At 40.1% G+C, this 21,972-nt stretch overlaps 2 protein-coding genes across 3 annotated transcripts in view; both read left to right on the top strand.

The window, feature by feature from the left end:
- The window catches only part of ppp1r21 (protein phosphatase 1, regulatory subunit 21), a 104,315-nt gene extending 91,047 nt beyond the window's left edge, over positions 1-13,268 (top strand). For both annotated transcript variants that reach the window (XM_043695616.2, XM_043695615.2), the window contains exons 17-22: positions 3,002-3,259; positions 3,876-3,911; positions 4,255-4,371; positions 6,176-6,274; positions 9,269-9,397; positions 12,599-13,268. In XM_043695616.2, the coding sequence (XP_043551551.2) occupies positions 3,002-3,259; positions 3,876-3,911; positions 4,255-4,371; positions 6,176-6,274; positions 9,269-9,397; positions 12,599-12,628 (669 nt within the window). In that variant the 3' untranslated portion in view covers positions 12,629-13,268. The remainder of the gene's footprint in view (positions 1-3,001; positions 3,260-3,875; positions 3,912-4,254; positions 4,372-6,175; positions 6,275-9,268; positions 9,398-12,598) is intronic.
- Positions 13,269-16,263: 2,995 nt separating this feature from the next.
- Positions 16,264-21,972, top strand: part of LOC148148930 (uncharacterized) — a 45,988-nt gene continuing 40,279 nt past the window's right edge. Inside the window, exons 1-2 of the mRNA XM_087990998.1 lie at positions 16,264-16,387; positions 16,470-17,876. Coding sequence (XP_087847124.1) covers positions 16,264-16,387; positions 16,470-17,876 — 1,531 coding nt within the window. The remainder of the gene's footprint in view (positions 16,388-16,469; positions 17,877-21,972) is intronic.

Genomic DNA, 21,972 nt, shown 5'->3' with positions numbered 1-21,972 from the left:
TCAGATCCAGCGATTCCTCAAAAGTTAACCCCTCCACCCACATCCAATTCCAGGTATCCATTTGAACCTTCTCTGAACTGCTTTGCATTTATATCCTTCCTTCAATAAGGAGACCAAACTTGTGCACACTATTTCAGGTATAGTTTCACCATACCCTCAGTGTAGCAAAATATCCCTTTTAAATTCTGTTAACTTTGCAATAAACCACAATATTCCATTTGCCATCTAAATTTCTTGTTGCACTTGCAACTTTAAGAGCTTAATGTGCGAGACTTCCAGATCTCTCTGTACTTTCAAGTTCTGCAGTCTCTGTCTATTTAAGAAACACACTGCTTTTCAATTCTTCCTGCAAAGTGAACAAGTTCACATTTCTCCACACTCCAGATTTATTTCTGGCCTACTCAGCCTATTCTTTTGCAGACTACTTGTGTCCTCTTCACAAGTTGCCTTACTACATTTCTTTGTATCATCAAATGTTAACTGCTGTACGATTGGTCCTTTGATCAAAGTTATTGAGGTTAATTGTAAATAGTTGAGGCCCAAGCACTGATCCTAATGGAACTCCACTCCTTACAGCATACCAATAGCACGTTTATGCCTACTTTCCCTTGCCTGTTAACTAACTCATTCTCTATCTATTCTAATATGTTTTCATGATCACCATAATTTCTTAATTATGTAGTAACATTGTGGTACCTTCCAAATGTCATCTGGAAATCTAAGTACAGTACATCCACAGATTCATTGGCATACTTTGAACAAATCGGAAACATGATTTCTCTTTAACAAAATCATGTTGACTCTGCCTGATTGCATTGAGAGTTTTGGAATGCCCTGCTGTAACTTTAATATGATGGGGGAAAGTGAGGACTGGAGATCAGAGTCAAAATATGATGTGCTGGAAAAGCACAGGCGGTCAGGCAGCATCCGAGGAGCAGGAGAGTCGACGTTTCGAGCATAAGTTCTTCATCAGGAATGATGAAGAGCTTATGCTCAAAACATCCACTGTCCTGTTCCTCGGATGCTGCCTGAGTGGCTGTGCTTTTCCAGCACCATACTTTTTGAGTCCTTAATATGACGCTAGATTTTCCCATCTAGGGCTGTATCCAGCATCATGTCAAATCTGATTTGTAAAATGCCTTGAGTGCAATGCCTCTGCCTCTGATATAAAGCAAACTTACCTGGCCTGACTTCAAATATGAGAGCAGGAATGCTCCTTGCTCAGTTCCCTGAGCATTTAAATTTCTAACTTTGAGGAAACTGCTGTTGTGTATACTTATACAAAACAATCAAATCACATCCTTATCTGCCAAGCCATGTTGAACCAAATCTCCTTTACAAGAATCCAACTGCAGCTACTGGTCTAGATGTACCCTGTGACACATGGCAATCAGTAATTTTTGTTATAACATATCCTTTGTCTTTTTTGATTTTTGAATTTGTATATCTTAAATAACAATTGAGCTAAGCTGTAAATTGAGCATATTATACTGGAAGAGGTAAACTATTCATTTTTAAAGATATGCTATTCTTTATAGTTCAAAACTTTGTCAGAGGAGGATTGCTTGTCAGGAATTTTAATGTTATGAGAATAGAACTTAACTAATGTTATATAGCTTTAAAAAAATGATGAATGTACATATGAGCATTCAAATAGGAACAGGAGTAGGCCATTTAGTTTCTCAATCCTGCTTCAACATACAATCAGATCAGCTATGATCTCATTGAAACTTCAAATCCCCATATGCACTCAGGCATTACAGAGCAGTCAAGAGTCAACCCACATTACTAGGGTCAGGAGTCATGTATAGGCCATACACAGTAAAGATTACAGGTTTTCCTTTTTCTTGAAGACATTAGTGAATCTTTTTTTAAAATAATAATTGATTATTTAATGGAAACAAATTAGCTTTTTTAAATTTCAGATTTACAAGTTGAATTCAAATTTCACCCTTTGACATGTTGGGATTCAACACACTGCTGTCAGATTATTAGCCAGGCTCTCTGGATTACCAACCCAATGACATCACATTTCCATCCGTCTCATCCCCCATTCCCCACCTTCCAAAATGTGAAGCAAGATATTAGTGTAAGTTTTCCTTAATGCCCACCACATCCACAGCCCTGCCAGTGAAACACCACTCAACTTATGATCTACATGATGGTTTCCTGTAATCAGCCATTAAATTGTTTGTGAAGTCTGAGATGATTGGCTTGAATTTCTTTGTGATTTCTAAATTAGATTTGCTACAAAGATTAAGGTTTTGACTTTTAAAAATTTTAAAATTAAGGTTTTTAGAGGTCATTTGATTAGAAATAATTATATAGGCTGTGGTTAAACTGATTCTGTGGTATGCATTCTCTTTGGCAGTTGTGTTGTTTTGAAAGTTAGCTTTTTTAAACTTTTTTATGTGGGACTCACTGACAAGGTCAACATTTGTTACCCATGATTATGGGCACTTGAAATGAATTGCTTGCTAGGCCATTTCAGAAGGTAGTTGCAAGTCAACCACATTCTTGAAGATCTGAAGTTGTCTGTATGCCAGACCAAGGAAGGCAGAATTCCTTACAATGATGACAGTTTCATGGTCATAATTACTGAGACTACCTTTCAGTTCCTGACTTTATAATTAAAGTTAGATTCCACTATGGCAGCTGGTGGAATATAAACTCCTGTCCTCAGACTCTGAGCGTCTGGATTACTACGCCACTCTGCCATGCCATATTCCTGATGAATGGCTTTTGCCCGAAATGTTGATTTTTCCTGCACCTCGGATGCTGCCTGACCTTTTTTCAGCACCACTCTGGTCTACACCCTGCCATGTCTCCAACTAAAAGGGTAAAAGGATCAAAACTGTAAATTTAACATTGATCACCGCATGTGCCTTGCAAATAGGAAAATGTAAAAGCCTTAGGAGTATTTCAATAACCTCAATTTGCTATAGCCCCCAACACTTAAAGAAGCAGTTTGTAACTAAGTAGGTTTCCCCAATCTTTACAGGTGCAACAAAGCCAAGAGAAGATAGCAAAGCTGGAACAGGAGAAAGAACACTGGATGTTAGAAGCTCAATTAGCCAAAATAAAATTGGAGAAGGAGAATCAACGTTTAACTGAGCTGGAAAGTCAATTGAAACCTACAGTGACTGGGAAAATGACTTTTGTTGGTGCTGTCCAGGAGAATGGTACTATTCCTAAACTTGGAGAAGAATTGCCACTTGTTGAAAAGGATTCCAAAGAGCCAGTTAGAAGCACTAGCCTGGTAATTGAAATAAGACTTTAATTTAATGGAACTAAGACTTAAGTTGGTTTGTTTTGTTTTTTTCTCTCCTAAACATCAGGGCCTTAATTCCCAGATACTGTTCCAAGAGAGGTGACTACTCTTCCAGTGCCTTTTCCAAGGGGCATTCCTCATGTGTGAGCTAAGATTAGATTTCAATGTACTATTTTATCAATATTACATTACATCACATCCATGCCCACTACAGTCTGCCACTTGGGAAACATACTCTTCTCCCACCCCATCTCCCTGCCATGTCTAATTAACTAAGGTCATTTAAAGCTTTTTAAGGTCATTTAAATCCTGGCGGGGGATGATGTCGAACCATTGTAGTGAGTAGTGATTTACTCACTGAGCGTTTGGGGAAATGAATTCTAAATGGCAACAGTTTAGAAACTTGTGAATCGCCACAGTTTTAAGGTAATTTAAGGTATGTTAAGTATAAAACTCAGCATTTTTGGCAAAGAGAAAATTGTGTCCTCAAGATCCTCACTGAACCACTGCCTCATTCTTGTGAGTCCTCTCCTTTTGCTTGTGGTTTATTTTAATGTTTTCAGTAGCCTGAAACTTTAGCTGAATGAAAGTTCTTTTTTGCTAGGTTGGAATGTTGACCACTTCCACCATCAACAATGAGGTAACTGTGATATCTTTTGCATTCTTTGTTGGAAATTAACTAGTTAAGTGCATAGCAAGCATAACTTCATTTTGAAATGAACAAAATTTTGCCTATTTGTTAGAATTAGAATTTGATGCGTTATTTGTAATTGTAGCTCGGTCGTTATAACTGATTAGATTAAACAATTTATTCAGAAAGCAATAGAGAATGTAGATTTTGAAGTAGTCCTCATTTGTTTGGGTGTCTTATGCCATATTTTAAATGTTTGGTTAAATGAAAAGTAATTAACAGATTTTAAAGTGTCACTATAAATAACATTTACCAGTCTCATCTAAAGAAATTCCTGTGTGTTTATTTTCAGATTCCTGATGCGGAGTCACGTGAACAGTTGATCAAAAATCACTACATGATGAGAGTGGCTGAGCTAACCTCACAACTTCAGATAGGTGACAGCAAGTCAGTGCATTTCTATGCAGAGGTAATATTATTGACTCATAACAGGCTTTTAGTGCTGACATTATCAGATCTTTTGTGCCCAACAGAATCAGAGAAGAATTCTTCATTTGAATGATGCTTGGAAATATATCAGCTTACAAAAAAGTAGATGAAAGAAAGTAATGGAAATACTCAGGTCTGGCTGCATTTGTGGTGAGAGAAGCTGTTAAGAATGCTGTTTCACTCTCCACAAAAGCTGTCAATCCATCTATTTCCAGCATCCAAAGTATTTTGCTTTTATGTAATTGTTTTGATTTCATCAGTATATGAGAGTTCTGCAAGTTTTGAATGATCAGTCTTTGCATTTTTCATTTAAATGAAGAAATAAATTATTTGTATTTATACAGTGCCTGTTAAGATCACTTCGGAGTCGTCTTGAACCTTTTGAAATGTAGTTATTGTTGTAATGTGGAGGAACATGTGCACACAAATAACTCATAAACAACAAGATTAACGATCAGATCACCTTTTTTGGTGATGTCGTTGAGTAATAAATTCTCCAGAGACTGGGAACCCAACTACTCATATTCATGTAATGCTTTCAGGGGGTTTTTATGTCTCCTTGATAGAGCCCTCTTCAAATATTTCATTTGAAATATGATCCCATTACCTCAGTGGTATACTGAAATGTCAGTCTAGATTACTTGTCCAAGTCTCTGACAGTCTTATAAGTGAACTACATATTTGCAGTGATATAAAGATTTTTTTGCTGCATTTGTTATAGTTTACTGAATAAAGATTCGGTTCTAGCAATTGCTCCCATGCACTTCCTATGGCACAAAAATGGTTTGGATAAGTGAACGTGTATCATGAAATGAACATCCCTCCTGAATTTTGCTTCTAGCAATGAAACACTCATTGTCAGCTTTGGGCGTAGCAACTCTGGGATAATGAAAGCCTGGTTTTCACTGTTCCAAAGCAGTATTCTGTGTCTTGCTGTCCTTCTGTAGGGTTTTGAGAAGTCATAAGGAAACTGCAATGTTGCAAAGAATGTCCACTTCACAGCGCTGTGGGCCAAAATGATTTGGGGCCCAAGACTTTTATTTGGGTAAGCACTGTTCTAGAAAAAGGCAACCACCTTCCACCTAGAATGCCAACAGCCCCAACAAATGACTGTATCACCCTCACTGAGAAACTATTAAAGTTTTGGAGTTAAACAAGTTGATGTTTAAAGTAGGTAGCTGCATGATAAGGAGGAAGATGAGATGCTACTTCTGTTGTGCTTGGAACAGTATCATGGGTGCAAAATGGGATATCTGAGCTAAAAGGATTTGTGAATAGCAGGGACATGTGTAAGATGATCAGGAAATCAATTATCTAATATGCAGGGTCTCAAACACATCATAAATGATATAATTTAAGGTTAGCCAAATGACAGCATTCTCAAATTGCCTTATGGCCTACTCCTTTACTCATTTCTTAATGTAGAGAAGACAGCACTGAGAGTAGCATGTGTAGTATACCCATTCGAAATTTTTCAAATTGCAAATTTCACAGTTATTTGAAATCTTGGACAGTGGTGTGAATGGACAAAATGTTGTATTTTCTTGGGGAAGTTAGAGTAAAGACCTGTTAGAAAGTGACAGGGTGTAAACTTGAACAAGGCATCCTGTAAGGAACCATTCATTTGAGATTGTTGATTTTTGTTTAAAAGCTTATGGATAAGAGTTTCAAGACAATATTCTCAGCTGCACTGGGGCAGGTTTTCAGATCACCGTTTCAAACAGAATTATTGTATGAATTAGAAAATTTTCCTACAAAATGCTTTTTCTTTTATAAATTTGTAGTGTCGAGCCCTTGCTAAACGCTTAGCACTGGCAGAAAAGTCCAGAGAAGCCCTCTTAGAAGAAATAAAGGTTGCCAATCAAAACATTGTGCGATTGCAGGTAGGAAGAAATATAAACCCTCTTGGGTATGTATATGATAGAATGTAAATACATACAGCCAGTCTACAGATTGAGACTTACCAACCTTTTATATTTCTTAATCTGTCTCTTGTACTTTATCATATTTTTAATCACTTTTTAAAAATAAGCCAATTTTCTGTCCTACTGGTAATGTTTGCATAATTGTATTAATTTTCCTTCAGTCTGATACTCTCTAACTTCTATTAGCAAACAGATGGTGCATCCTCTTCCTGAAGTCTTTCACACTGGAATGGATTTTTGCTAAATGGTTATCAAATATGTCTCCCACTGCTTCTGTATTGTTCTGTTTTTTAATCTAGATTAGATTACTCAGTGTGGAAACAGGCCCTTCGGCCCAACAAGTCCACACCAATCTGCCGAAGCGTAACCCACCCAGACCCATTCTCCTACATTTACCCCTTCACCTAACACTACGGGCAATTTAGCATGGCCAATTCACCTAACCTGCACATTTTTGGATTGTGGGAGGAAACCGGAGCACCCGGAGGAAACCCACGCAGACACGGGGAGAACGTGCAAACTCCACACAGTCAGTCGCTTGAGGTGGGAATTGAACCCGGGTCTCTGGCGCTGTGAGGCAGCAGTGCTAACCACTGTGCCACCGTGCCACCCACGAATTACCCAGTTCAATTCAACTTGGTCTGTTTTCATATCTATGTAATTGCTATTATTTAAGTTTAAAGCTGTCGTCCTAGCTCTACAATTTTCCTCTCAAACTCTTGTTATAATTGCATCTGTCTTGAGGCTTCTTTATTTTAAGGTTATTAATTCATCCTGTTACATTGCGCATGGCCAGTTCTAGAAGAGCTTGTTCCTTAGTTGGCACAGGAATGTGCCACACTTTGAAATTATGCTAGTACGCTCTGCAATTTTTGCCAATCTGGTTCAATCAATATATAGATTAATATTACTCATTATTTCAGTACCTTCTTACAAACAGTCATTATTTTTTCTGGTATACTATGTTGACAGTGTAGCTCTTATTTAGGGGCCTGTATTATACTCCCACAAGTGAATTCTCACCTTTTGGTGTTCTTGTCTCTAACCAATTGACCCTACATCTTGATTACAAAATCACCTCTCACTACTGTAATAATGTCATCTGTAATTAACTAAGCTACCCCACCACATTCTCCTCGCTTACTGCACTTCCAAAATGCCAACTATTCCTGAATCTGGGTCCCAGCCAGGCACCTTGCAACCAAATGTCTATAAGGTAATACAAATTTGTTGCTATTTGTCCAAAGAACTCTTCTGTCTTGTCCTGATTTTTGTGTGCCTTCCTGCTACATGCTGGTAATTATTGCCATTGTTGGTACCTTTACTATTGGCTTCTCCCTTTCCTTTTTAATTTGCCACATCTTCCATTACTGGATCTCTTCTTTACCCAGAACCTGTATCTAGCAAAAGAGTTCTAAGAAGGACAGAATAAAACACTGATCTAGCTTCCAGAATTCAGAAGTCTAATTAAAAATATTTTTCCAATGGGTGAAGACTGTGACATGGTGCTAATGTCATTGGACTTGTAATTTAGAGTCCTTAAGTAATCCTGTGGGGATATTCTTTAGATCCCACCAAGCCAGTTTATGGAATTTAAATTCAATTAATAAATCTGGATTAAAAGCCAGTCTCTCTAATGATTACCAAGAAACTCTCAGCTATTACTACCAGCTGGTTCATTAATACCTGATAAGGAAGGAAATTTGCCATCTCTACCAGTCTGGCACATACGTGAATCAAGATCCACTGTGCTTGACTCTCATTTGCCCTCTGAAATGGGCTAGCAAATAACTTGGTTCAAGGGTAAGTAGGAATAGCCAACAAAACCAGCATTACAAGCAAACTCCCATCTCTTAAAATCATTAAAAAATATATCCTATTCACTGTAGCCACTGTTCCATCAGTTTAAGGTTGTTTTCTCATTTATTTTCATATGGTAAAATGAAGGATGACAGCTAAGATGGCCAATGTACTAAAAGCTTTTTTTTGAAGAAAGTTGGAAGTGGGACAGTGAGTTTTCACCACAATAAATACAACTGTTGAAACAACCCAGTATTGGTAGTCCTTTATCCAAAATGCTCGGGACCAGCTGGTTCTTGAATTTCAGAATAAGTGACAGTTTGGTGAAATTTTTAAAAATCTTAACGGAGGAGCACACTCACTGAGTAAAACAGGCCTTGAAACAGAATCCAACACTGCCAGTGCTAGGCTGCTGCCACCCCCCACCCACCTATGTCACACCTAAGTGATACGTATTGAGTGGGTGTGGAGTTGGGTTAACTGTTCACACGCCAAACAATCTTGTTAATGAGAACCCACAAAAAAAACCTTTGGACTTTGGAGCATTTCGGATAAAGGATTGTCTACCTGTAGTAGAATTGTATTTAGTTAAATTGTCACAGATATTTACATTGTCATGTTGTGGGATAAAACATCTGAATGACTTGAGTCTAGTAGTGCTTTCCCTGAATTTTCCCTGACCAATTTTGCAAATGTAAGCACTGACAAAAACATGAATATCCAGTTTACTACTTTATCTCTTGACTACAGAATCCTATAAGTGGGTAAAGGATAGTAGGATTGAGTTAGGTTACGTAAGGGCAATGATGACAAACTATAGGAATACCTAATACCACTGAGCCCACATTCATAACATACAAATCTTTTTGAAATGGCAATACATGAGATCTGAATTGAATATTTATTTTATTTTGAAACTAAGCTGTAATATTTTCAAACGTTTTGTCCAAGCCACAATTTTAAAGGAATACTATCTATCCACTGATCAACATAACATTCCTTGCTGACACAAAAAATTATATCCATTAGATTCCTTTGTGTGGACCTTTCTACATTGCACAGAATTTCCATGCTTGTGCACTAAATGTATTCTACATGTTTCCTGTTGCAATTCCTGTTTTAATATGGTGTTGTTGTCTTAATTTAAAACAGGATGAGTTAATGACTACAAAGAGGAGCTATGAAGATCAGCTGAGTATGATGAGTGATCATTTATGTAGTATGAATGAGACTTTGTCAAAACAAAGGGAAGAAATTGACTCTCTTCGAATGGGCAGTAAGGTGAGCAGAGAGCATGGTTTTGACTTTTTTCCTTTTGGTTTTGTTAATTTTTTGAATCTGCTGAAGACCAATAGCAAGGTGCAGATCTGATGCAATTTGTATAAACGTGCAAGTAATACATTAAATTTTTAAATATCATCCTACAAATAAATAATAGAGAATAATCTAAAACTAAGAAAAGCATTCACATACCACTTGATTAAATCAAGAGTAATTACATTTGGGTTGCAGGCCATATACTGTAATGACCCATGGAAATTGTAGTGATAGCATTGGCTGTGCCATTAAAGCTGACCCAAGTTTTCCTTTCCCTTCCGAGATTTTGTTTGTAATCTGACCAACATTATTTCTGAGAAGGACAAGTTGGTGGATGTATACTATTTGAAAAGAGCGCATAAATTTTGGAAGCAACCCTGGGCTGGACGCCAATTAGAATGGCAGTTATTGAGACGAGGTGTTTGATTTAGTGGTAGGTGAGCACTTTGGAAAGAGTGGCCATAATTTAGTTACGTTTAGTTTATGGATGGAAAGGGAAAGGTACGGTTCCATGTGGTAGGCTGTTGGAGAAAATGCAGAAACATGGGATTGAGGGTGATTTAGCAGTTTGGCTTTCTGTAAAAAGGCGGCAAGTGGTGGTTGATGGAAAATATTCAGCCTGGAGTCCAGTTACTAGTGGTGTGCCACAAGGATCTGTTTTGGTACCACTGCTGTTTGTCATTTTTATAAATGACATGGACGCAGACATAGGTGGATGGATTAGTAAGTTTGCAGATGACACTAAAGTCGGTGGAGTAGTGTACAGTGTGGAAGAATGTTGCAGGGGGACTTGGACAAACTGCAGAATTTGGCTGAGATGTGGCAAATGGAGTTCAATGCAGATAAATGTGAGGTAATTCACTTTGGGAAGAATAACAGGAAGGCAGAATACTAGGTCAATGGAAAGATTCTTGGTAGTGTGGTTATGTTGCGGGATCTTGGAGTCCATGCACGTAGATCCCTGAACATTGCCACCCAGGTTGATAGTGCTGTTAAGAAGCCATACAGTGTGTTAGGTTTTATTGGCAGAGGGATTGCGTTCTGGAGCTGTAATGTCATGCTGTAACTATACAAAATGCTAGTGTGGCCTCGCTTGGAATATTGTGTACACTTCTGGTTGCCCCATATTTCAGGAAGGATGTGGAAGCATTGGAAAAGGTGCAGAGGAGATTTACGAGGATGTTGCCTCATCTGGAGCGAAGGTCTTATGAGGAAAGGCTGAGAAACTTGGGTCTGTTCTCATTGGAAAGAAGAAGACTAAGAGGGGATTTGATAGAGACATACAAGATGATCAGAGGATTAGATAGGGTAGACAGTAGAAGTCTTTTTTCTAGGATGATGATGCTTGTACAAGGGGGCAGAGCTACAAATTGAGGGGTGATAGATTTAAGACAGATGTCAAAGGCAGGTTCTTTACACAGAGAATGGTGAGGGCGTGGAATGCCCTACCTGCTAATGTAGTCAACTCAGCCACATTAGGGAGATTTAAACAATCTTTGGATAAGCACATGGATGATGATGGGATAGTGTAGGGGATGGGCTTGGATTAGTTCACAGGTCGGTGCAGCCAATGGGCCTGTTCTGCTCTGTATTGTTCTATGGCAAACATAGGACTTGGGAACCAGAGTCAGCCATTCAGTCCTTCAAATCTGCATCTGCATTCAACAAGATCATCCCTGATCTGGTGCTCTCAACAATTTTTTGTTGTCTGAACCTCCTGACTATTGATTCCCTTGTTGATCAATAATCTATCTAACTTTGCCTTGAACAACTTCAGTGACCCAACCTCCCCTACTTTGTGGGAAGGTGAATTCCGCAGATTAAAAACCCTGTTAGAAAGGAATTTTTCACATCTTGAGCTTAAAAGGGAGACCTTTAATTATTAAACTAGTCTTCCCACAAGCAAACAATATAGTAGGAATATATAGTTTTTTGTTTAAAAAGTAACAAAAAAAATCTGGAATTCCCTTAGAATGGGTGTAAATTATTGCTCAGTATTGTGATCTTTACTGAAAAAAAGTAAATTACCTGATACAAATCTGGTGCAAGTGGTGAAGCCTCGGTTAAGGAACAGCTGAAAACAATTGATACCATTTCCTATAAACTCTATGCAGGGCCCTTTGTGGCACAGTGGTAGTGTACATACTCCTGTACTGAGAGACAGAAGTTCTAGTCTCACCTGCTCCACAGGTGTGTAATAATATCTCTGAACAGATTGATTAGAAAAATAGGTTAAATTTTTAAAAATCTAAACTGTGCACAAGGCTGAGTGGCAGCACAGTGTACCACAGAATGTTCATTGACCTTGGAAAACAAATTTTAAAATACTGTACTTTCAAATGGGCAGGTCAAGCACAACACAAAATAGCTAGAAAACACAATGTTGTATTATCTTCAATCCCCATGGTGGCTCAGTGGTTAGCACTGCTACCACACAGCGCCAGGGACCTGGATTCAATTCCAGCCTTGGGCGACTGCCTGTGTGGAGTTTGCACATTCTCCCCGTGTCTGCATGGGTTTCCTCCGGTTTCTCCCACAATCCAGAGATGTGCAGGTCAGGTGAATTGGCCATGCTAAATTGCCCATAGTGTTAGGTGCATTAGTCAGAGGGAAATGGGTCTGGGTGGGTGTGAGCTTGTTGGGCCAAAGGGCCTGTTCCCACACTGTAGGGAATATAATCTAATCTTCTACCAGCGGTAAAATAATCCAATAATGAATCAGCACCTATGATCAGTTATTGGTATTGCAATTCAGGCCAGAGAGTGACGAATGGTAATGTTTCCTGTGAACCTTGTTAGGTATGTTCAGATCTTTCAGTACCATTAAGTCTTTTTAAGTTAACATAGAAGTCTTGTTATGCTAATACACCTATTAGAACCTTTCATGTTAGAGGAAAGGTTGGTGGATAGCTCAGTAAACTGGAAAAGAAAGAAAATACTGAAGAATATGTGCACAGCTTCACCTCCCTCTTTTAGGTAGTTTATCATCATTCATAAACTTCAACATGTTATTCCAGTAAAGTCAGCTAAATTAGAAAGAGGAATGCTCTTTATTAATGTACAAAGACATTATCAACACATTTGGCATTTCCCTGTTCACTCGAAGTAGGCACAAAACGAAGCTGCAATGCCAATCAAAGGTTTGTTTTTCTCATTGTCTTTGAAGGGTAATGCAAAGAAAAACAGAGGGCGATAAGATCTAAAGACACCAGACTACTAGACATCTGAGCATTGAAGATACAGCTGTTAACCAGAGGGAATTTCACAATGCCAAATGAGTATTTGTGCCGCAGTTCTTTCTGGGAGTAAAGGTGTTCAGTGATTGTGGTATTAGAGAGCCTAGGAATCAAAAGGAAATTGGACTTTAAGGGGTGATTTTTTTTAAAAGAATCCTTACAAGTTTTAGGAACATAATGGAAATATTCTGGCATTTAAAATATATTCTAAAAACATTGTACCTATGAAGTTCCCATTCAATCGGTAATTTGTAATAATAGCTTTTAAGATTGTATTTCATTAGGTCAATCCATAATGAAGGAGGTTTTGTACATTGAATTATGTGACAATGTGTATGCTAATTGTTTAACTATTCTCTGAAAAATGAGAGATCTAGCATCTTGTACAAATCAAGTTTTTTGATTTCTCAAAATGTGGAGCACAAGTCTAATTTGTTCCTTTGACTCCTGTTACTAACTTTGTTAATACTGCACCAGCTCGCTCCTCTCCACTTCACATCCTTCTGCTCTTTTTCTCCCCTAAAAAATTTAAATGTGAAAATCTATTTGGTGCATAAACTGTAAATGAAAAATGATCAATAAAAATGGTACATATATGCACATTTGTGGAGTGCTGTCTCATTGAAGGAAATTTACTTGTCCAATAGTTGAGCATGTAAGTTTCGAGGTGGGACTGCATGTATGCTGTGACTATACTATATTTAATAGTTAAACATTCTGTTCATTAGATATGGATGCAATAAAACATCACAATGCCCCCTTTATGAATGCATTCATTATTTTACAGCATTGTACAGCTGAAACTCCAGACTGTTATTTTGCAAATTGCAGTTGAGAGACAAATGCTAAACAAAGCTATCTTTATAGTAAACTTTCACCATACAAGGATTCACACTCCTTTTAAAAATGTTTTTACATGTAAGATTTTCTTATCCAAAAATACTTCTAGTTCAATATCTCAAGGTTAACCATATCAATCTTGGGTAGAGCGTGCTTCTGGTTTCCACTTTCGGCACCATAATTTTGAACAACAGCCTGCCTTTACATTGTGTACTTTTTCAATGTAGTGCAACATTGACCCCACCACAAAAATACTATATCTCTTTAATCCCACTTTAGGCTGTGAGCTTGTCTTTGTTTGGAACTGAATTAAGAATCCTCTGATCTCAAAGCACCAACTGTTGAACATAACATGGTTTCTAAAGTTAGAGCTTTGGATTGTATTTGATTGTAGTTTTTTTTTTCATCAATTTGGACTTCCAAAGTACATCTTAACAATCATCTTAAAAATTCAACAGCAACTGATATTTCTTACAACCTTCTATTTCTTCCAACAGCTTCTGGTGCAGATATTGGGGTTAGGGACAAAACATCATCTGGTAGAGATGTTATAGGCATTCCCACCTCCTGGAATCTAATAAAATGACTATCTCAAAATGTAAATTATAAACTATTAGTGAAGTTTGTTCTTTAATACTTTATTTTCTCAGGTGTAAGAACACATTATTATTCATACTATTTGGCATATGATGTTTCCTGTAAATTGTTGAAAGATGATTTTGATATTGTTGGCAAAATTCCTTAAGATAGAGCTGCGTTCACAATGCTCTCTTAAAATATTGACCTGAATTTTGGAAGTCTCCAAACATTTAGTGTACATAATTGAGGAACATACAGGAGTGCAGATTGGGGGTGGGGGGGAACTTATCTTCTTAGTAGAGGGATTAATAACCAGAGGCCTTGGATTTAAGGTATGAGTTTATCCAGAGGTTCACAGGCGTCTGAACCACTCAACCGATATGAATGTTTATGAAGGTTTAAGTTAACATTTCAAATGTTAATATGGGGTCAGGGCCGGTAGATGATCCTGAGCTCACATTGCTGGCAGTAAAACCTACACTGTCATTTTACTGCAGATAGCCCCCTACTAATTCCCTATCCAATTAGGGATAGCGAACGGGCTCCTGATGCTGAAAGTTCAGTCCGAAGTAAATAGGAGAGGAGTTGGGACATCATGTGGTTGTACAGGACATTGGTTAGGCCACTTTTGGAATATTGTGTGTAGTTCTAGTCTCTTCTCCTATAGGAAGGATGTTGTGAAACTTGAAAGGGTTCAGAAAAGATTTACAAGGATGTGGCCAGGTTTAAAGGATTTGAGCTATAGGGAGAGGCTGAATAGGGTCTGTTTCCATGTTGTACATCTCTATGACTCATACCCACTGCTGTCCAGTAGTCTCTTATTTAGAGAGTGGAAGTCTTGTCCTCACCTGTGGCACCAACATGGGATGATGCAGCCTTCATGAAATTGGCAGCTCCACACACAGAGGGGGCCCTCTCTGGCATGTGACTACCAGAAATCACATTAAATGGCTCTTAATGTAGTCTTTATGTAAATTGGCTGTCTAGCTGCCCACTTCAGTAGGACAATTTGCTATGCAGCCTGCCACAGTGAAGGTTTCCCAGTGGTGATACTGTCAAGGAACCTTCCTGTTACTGCTCCCTGCTGTCTTTCCAGCTTTAGTTGGACACCTTGCATAAAACTTTGCACAATGTCCAATGCATTCCATGGAATATGGTGTTCCATTGACTCAGACTTTGGAGACTTGAAATGGTTATCGATTTGATTGATAAAAAGCTGGTTAGAGTGAGGTTTTCCATTTTTCCATGCAACTGTTTAACTGATTATAAGGAGACTTCTGTTTGAAAGTCTTCCACTACTTAATCTATAGCAAACTAATAGATTAGAGTGACCGGGTGTTCTTTTCCTTTGTGAGAGAAAAATCTTCTGTAAATGAAGTTAAATTTCACAACACCGGGTTATAGTCCAACAGGTTTAATTGGAAGCACACTAGCTTTCAGAGCGCCGCTCCTTCTTCAGGTGATTGTGGCAGGCACAATTATAAGGCACAAAATTTATAGCAAAAATTTACAGTGTGATGTAACTGAAATCATACATTGAAAAATACCTTGGTTGTCTGTTGAGTCTTTCTTCTGTTCGAATACCATGATAGTTTCACTTTCATGTGTAAATCACAAAACCTTTTTTTTAAAAGTTGCATTCTCAGGTTAGCTGTAATAATGGGTGTTAGCTAGACAATATGTTGAAGGTGTTAGCCTCCTGTGTTCTGTCTATGCCATGATGTTTAGATTGATTCTAATCTAAAAAGTGAGATAAGAGTTTTACATGAATTCATGCCGTTTTTGAGCAAAGTACAATGTAACTCTGCAAGTACAAATTCACCCCACAAAATATGTGTGCATGTGGGTCTTTGTATGTCTGTGTGTGTCTCTGTCTGGGTTGGGGGTTGAGAGTGTGAGAGAGAGCATATATGAGTGCATAGTGTGTGTAGAATGTCTTAAGTCTGTGAGGGGGCGCATGTGTGAGTGTGTGTGTGTCTGGGGTGGGAGGGTTGAGTGTTTGTGGGAGGGTGTATATGTGTGTGCATGAGTGCAGAGTGGTCTAAGTCTCTAAGAGGATGCCTGTGGAAGTGTGTGTGTCTGTAAGGGTGTGAGAGTGTCCGTGTGTCTGTGTATAGTGCAACGGTGGTCACCTGTAATGTGACATGAACCCAAGGTCCCGGTTGAGGCCCTCCCTATGGGTACCGACCTTAGCTATCCGCCTCTGCTCGGCCACTTTGCGGCCTGTCCCGAAGTCTGCTTTGGAGTTTGGTCACCCGAAGGTCCGAGGTCGTGTAAGCAACTTCTACTGCCTTCCGAAGGTACATAAAGCCAACACACCAGGATGTCCCATCGTGTCGGGCAATGGGACCCTGTGTGAGAATCTCTCCGGCTCTGTTGAAGGCATCTTGAAACCTATTGTACAGGGGATCCCCAGCTTCTGTCACGACACTACGGATTTCTTACAGAAACTCAGCACTCGTGGACCAGTTGAACTGGGAACATTCCTCGTCACAATGGATGTTTCAGCACTCTACACCAGCATCCCCCACAATGATGGCATAACGGCAACAGCCTCAGTACTCAACACCAACAACTGCCAATCTCCAAACACCATCCTACAACTCATCCGCTTTATCCTCGATCATGTCTTCACCTTTGACAATCAGTTCTTCATCCAGACACATGGAACTGCCATGGGGACTGAATTTGCATCCCAATATGCCAGCATTTTTATGCAGAGGTTCGAACAAGACTTCTTCTTGTACATCAGGTACAATGACGACATTTTCTTCCTCTGGACCCATGGCAAGGAGTCACTGATAAAACTACATAGTGATATCAACAAGTTTCATCCCACCATCAAACTCACCATGGACTACTCTCGACTATCTGTCTCATTCTTGGACACATGCATCTCCATCAAGGATGGACACCTCAGCACCACACTCTACTGCAAACCCACAGACAACCTCACTATGCTACACTTCTCCAGCTTCCACCCAAAACATATTAAAACAGCCATCCCCTATGGACAAGCCCCACGTGTACAGCGGATCTGCTCAGATGAGGAGGAATGTGACTGGCACCTGGAAGTACTCAGGGATGCCCTCACAAGAACTGGGTACGATGCTCAACTCATCGACTGCCAGTTCCGACGTGCCACAGCAAGGAACCGTAATGACCTCCTCAGGAGTCGGACACATGCTGCAACTGACAGGGTACTCTTTGTTGTTCAGTATTTCCCAGGAGCTGAAAAACTATGCCATGTTCTTCGTGATAATGTGTTACAGGTCAATGAGGATTACCACCTCGCCAAGACCTTCCCCACACCTCCACTGCTTGCCTTTAAACAACTGCCAAACCTCAAACAAATCATTGTTCATAGCAAGCTGCCCGGCTTTCAGAACAACTCCATACAACCCTATCATGGTGGGGGCTGCAAGATGTGTCAGAGCGTGGACATGGATACCACCATTATATGTGGGGACACCTCCCACCTTGTATGTGGCAGATACTCATGTGACTCAGCCGATGTTGTCTATCTTATACGTTGCAGGCAAGGATGCCCTGAGGCATGGTACATTGGGGAAACCGAGCAAAGGCTACGACAACAGCTGAATGGGCACCGCACAACAATCAACAAACAGGAGTGTTCCCTCCCAGTTAGGGAACACTTCAGTGGTCCAGGACATTCGATCTCGGACCTTCGGGTGACCATCCTCCAAGGCGGACTTCGGGACAGGCAGCGGCGAAAAGTGGCCGAGCAGAGGCTGATAGCCATAGGGAAGGCCTCAAGCGGGACCTTGGGTTCATGTCACATTACAGGTGACCACCATTGCACTATACACACAGACACTCCTACCCCCACACACGAGCACACGCGCACACACACTAACAGACACGCGCACACATGAACAGGCGCACACACACTTACAGACACACACTCTCAGAGACTTAGGCCACTCTCCACTCATGCACACACATATACACTCTCTCTCACAGACACTCACAACCCCCCATCCTAGACACACCCACACACACACACTCCCACATGCACCCCCTCACAGACTTAAGACACTCTACACTCACTACACTCACAAATATACACTCTCTCACACTCTCAACCCCCAAACCCAGACAGAGACACACACACAGACAGACAAAGACCCACATGCACACATATATTTTGTGGAGTGAATTTATACTTGCAGAGTTACATTGTACTTTGCTCAAAATCTGCATGAATTAATGTAAAACTTTTATCTCACTTTTTAGATTAGAATTAATCTAAACATCATGGCATAGATAGAGAACACAGGGGGCTAACACCTTCAACATATTGTCTAGCTAACACCCATTGTTACAGCTAACCTGAGAATGCAACTTCTTAATAAAAAAAAGTCATGATTCGGAGATACCGGTGTTGGACTGGGGTGTACAAAGTTAAAAATCGGGTTTTGTCATTTACACATGAAAGAAGTGAAACTATCATGGTATTTGAACAAATGAAAGGCTCAACAGCCAATCAAGGTATTTTTCAATGTATAATTTCAGTTACATCAACTAAATTTTTGCTATAAGTTCTGTGCCTTATAATTGTGTCCTCCACAACCACCTGATGAAGGAGCAGTGCTCCAAAAGCTCGTGTGCTTCCAATTAAACCTGTTGGACTATAACCTGATGTTGTGTGATTTTTAATTTTATACACCCCACTCCAACACTGGCATCTCCAAATTCTGTAAATGAAGTTTTGTCTAGCTCTTAAGTGATTTGAAGTTTAAAAAAGACATTTCTGCAGGAGTGTTCAGGGCAAAGTTATCAATCTAAAATTCAGCTCTTAATCTGGCCACTATAATAATTACTGCAACAGACAAAGGCAAGTGTTTCATAATTGTACGTGTTCAAGGGTTGAGAAAGATGTCTGAAGCCCAGTTATTATAGTTTATCATAAAGTGAGTTCTGTTTAGACTGCAGTCAAAGGGAACAGACAATCCCAATGCTGAAAAGGGCTCCTGAATCAATGCTGCAGGTTTTTTGAACATTAAATCCCAGCAAGGAAGTGTGTGCTGACAGGAGATGAGGTCTCAAAACTCTGAAAGATAGCTAGTAAGCAGAGTTGCAGAGTGTGGTGCTGGAAAAGCACAACTGGTCAGGCAGTAGCTGAGGAGCAGGAGAATCGACGTTTCAAGCATAAGCCCTTCATCAGGAATGATGGGGTGGCCCAAAGGGGCTGGGAGATAAATAGGAGGGGGGTGGGGGGGGGAAAATAGCTGAGAATGCAGTAGGTAGGGAGGGTGGAATGGATGGGTGGGAAAGAAGATGGACAGCTAGAATAGGTCAAAAGGGCAGTGCCAAGTTGGAAGGTTGGATCTGGGATAAGATGGGGGGAGGGGAAATGAGGAAACTGGTGCATTGATCCCATGTGGTTGGAGGGTCCCAAGGCAGAAGAGGAGGCTTTCTTCCTCCAAGCATCAGGTGATAAGGGTTTGGCAGTGAGGAGGCCCCTGACCTGCATGTCCTTGGCGGAGGGGGAGTTAAAGTGCTCGGCCACAGGGCGGTGGAGATGTTTTGTGCATGTGTCCTGGAGAGGTCCTCTGATACATTCTGCAAATAGGTGGCCTGTCTCCCCGAAGTAGACGAGAACACATCAGGAGCAATGGATACAGTAGATGACATGTGGGGAAGTGCAGGTAAATCTATGATGGATGTGGAAGGTTCCTTTGGGGCCTTGGACAGAGTTGAGAGGGGAGGTGTGGGCGCAGGTTTTGCAATTCTTGCAGTGGCAGGGGAAGGTGCCAGGAGGGGAGGGTGGGTTAGTGGGGAGGCGTGGACCTAACAGGGAGTCGCAGAGGGAATGGTCTTTATGGAAAGGAGATAGGAGTGGGGAGGGAAACATATCTCTGGTGGTGGGTCCATTTGTAGGTGGTGGAAATGGCAAAGGATGATATGATGTATCTGTTTGTAGATGACGTTACCCTCCCCACCCCCATCTGCATTCTGTAAAGACTATTCCCTCCGCAACTCCCTTTTTAGGTCCACGCACCCCCCCACCAAACCACCCACCCTCCCCTCCCGGCACCTTCCACTGCCACCACAAGAATTGCAAAACCTGCGTCCACACCTTCCCCCTTACCTCTGTCCAAGGCCCCAAAGGATCCTTCCACATCTGTCAGAGATTTACCTGCACCTCCAAACATGTCATTGACTGTATCCATTGCTCCTGATGTGTTTTCCTCTGCTTTGGGGAGACATGATGCCTACTTGTCAAACACTTAACATTTCCTGGACACGCAGGAAACAGCCCCACTGCCCTGTGGCCAAACACTTTAACTCCCCCTCCCACTCCACCAAGGACATGCAGGTCAGGGGCCTCCTCTCCAGGCAAACCCTAACCACCCGATGCCTGGAGGAAGAACGCCTCATCTACTGCCTTGGGACCATCCAACCACACAGCATCAATGTGGATTTCACCAGTTTCCTCATTTCCCCACCCCCACCTTATCCAAGATCCAACCTTCTAACTTGGCACTTGGGATGCTAAAGCAGAGTTGTTAAAATCTCCAAAGGTATGGTATATTCAAAATTCTACATAATTAGATTAGTATGACTTTATTGATACAGATGGAATCTGAATAAGCTCAAGATCTTTCCTGGAGTGATTTTGTAGTGACTGTATTAAGCTGAAATAAACTTTTCTTGGAGAAGAAAGAATGTAGCAAATACCTACTATTTTTTTTCCTTGTGTGCTGGCAGGAGGAGATGTAGAATGAAGACCAGGTGGCTTCCTCAATGGGAAGTAAGTGTCACTTTGGGCTGCTGTTTAGCATCTCCCAACTGCTGCTTGTATTGTCCATTGGTGGAAATCTGGAGCATACCATCTGGTCCTCTATATTCTGCCAAACAAGCAACGGGTGTGGAGGAACGGGAAAGGAAGAAATTAATTAAAAATTTTGAAATAGGTAACCACAGTCGTCTTATTTCCTGTTCTAAAAATTAAATTTAACTCCGTAAATGTGACATGGGCCACTCGCTGCACTTGATTACTTTAGTAAATGCAATAACTCTAGGTTTTAGTGTAATTCATGGAATAAATAGCTCCTTCAAGCTGAATTATTTGAGTGATTGCTTTGACTGCACTGAAAACTGAAATTTGATTCCAGGGAATAATGCACAGTCTGAATGCTGAGTCCAGAAAGCTGCAGTGTTTGGAGCTATATTGCAATAGCAATAGTCACAAAACAATTGGTACCAATTCCTCCACATTATTATTCTCAAGCCAATTTTAAAATAGGTTTAAACACAAGTAAATGTTTTTAGCAGATATAAACTAATTGGAATGGACTCTCTACTATATAGCTGTTTATTTTAGTTGGAATTGATTTATAATAAAGGGTTTCATTATTGAGGAAAATATATGCATTTTACTTGTATCCTATCATGCATTTTACTTGTATCCTATCTGAGATTTCTAAATTCTAAACCCTCTGTCTTTGAAATATTTTAAAACAGCATAATGTCAAAGCTTTTTCAAAGGCGAATGCCTTTGGGAAAATGCATTAGGCTGAGGGCAGAAATATCAATTGAAGAGCAAGATGGTGAATTAAAATGTTAGGCAACTGGAAGCTCGGGCTATATTTATGGACTTAACAAAGGTGTTGCACAAACTCAATTGGTTTTTGGCCTTCCCAGTGTGTTTCAGACTACATTTTGTAAGCAGTGAATGCAGTATGCAAAACTGTAAGAAGCCTGTAGTGAAACAACAATGATTTGTGTGACCCTTCATGCTGTGTTCCAATGAAGCTCAATGCAATATTTTTATTGTTCACTCTACAGCTTTCTGTCCTCAACATTGCATTCCACAGTTTGAGATTGTAGTCTTCATTTTGTTGGCCCCCATAATTGT

Source organism: Chiloscyllium plagiosum, unplaced genomic scaffold, assembly GCF_037043375.1.
Source record: "Chiloscyllium plagiosum isolate Xiang-an unplaced genomic scaffold, Cpla_swu_hap1 HiC_scaffold_10, whole genome shotgun sequence".
NCBI classification, from domain to species: domain Eukaryota; kingdom Metazoa; phylum Chordata; class Chondrichthyes; order Orectolobiformes; family Hemiscylliidae; genus Chiloscyllium; species Chiloscyllium plagiosum.
Note: the sequence above shows the minus strand (reverse complement) of the source record. Positions and strands in the feature narration are given on the sequence as shown.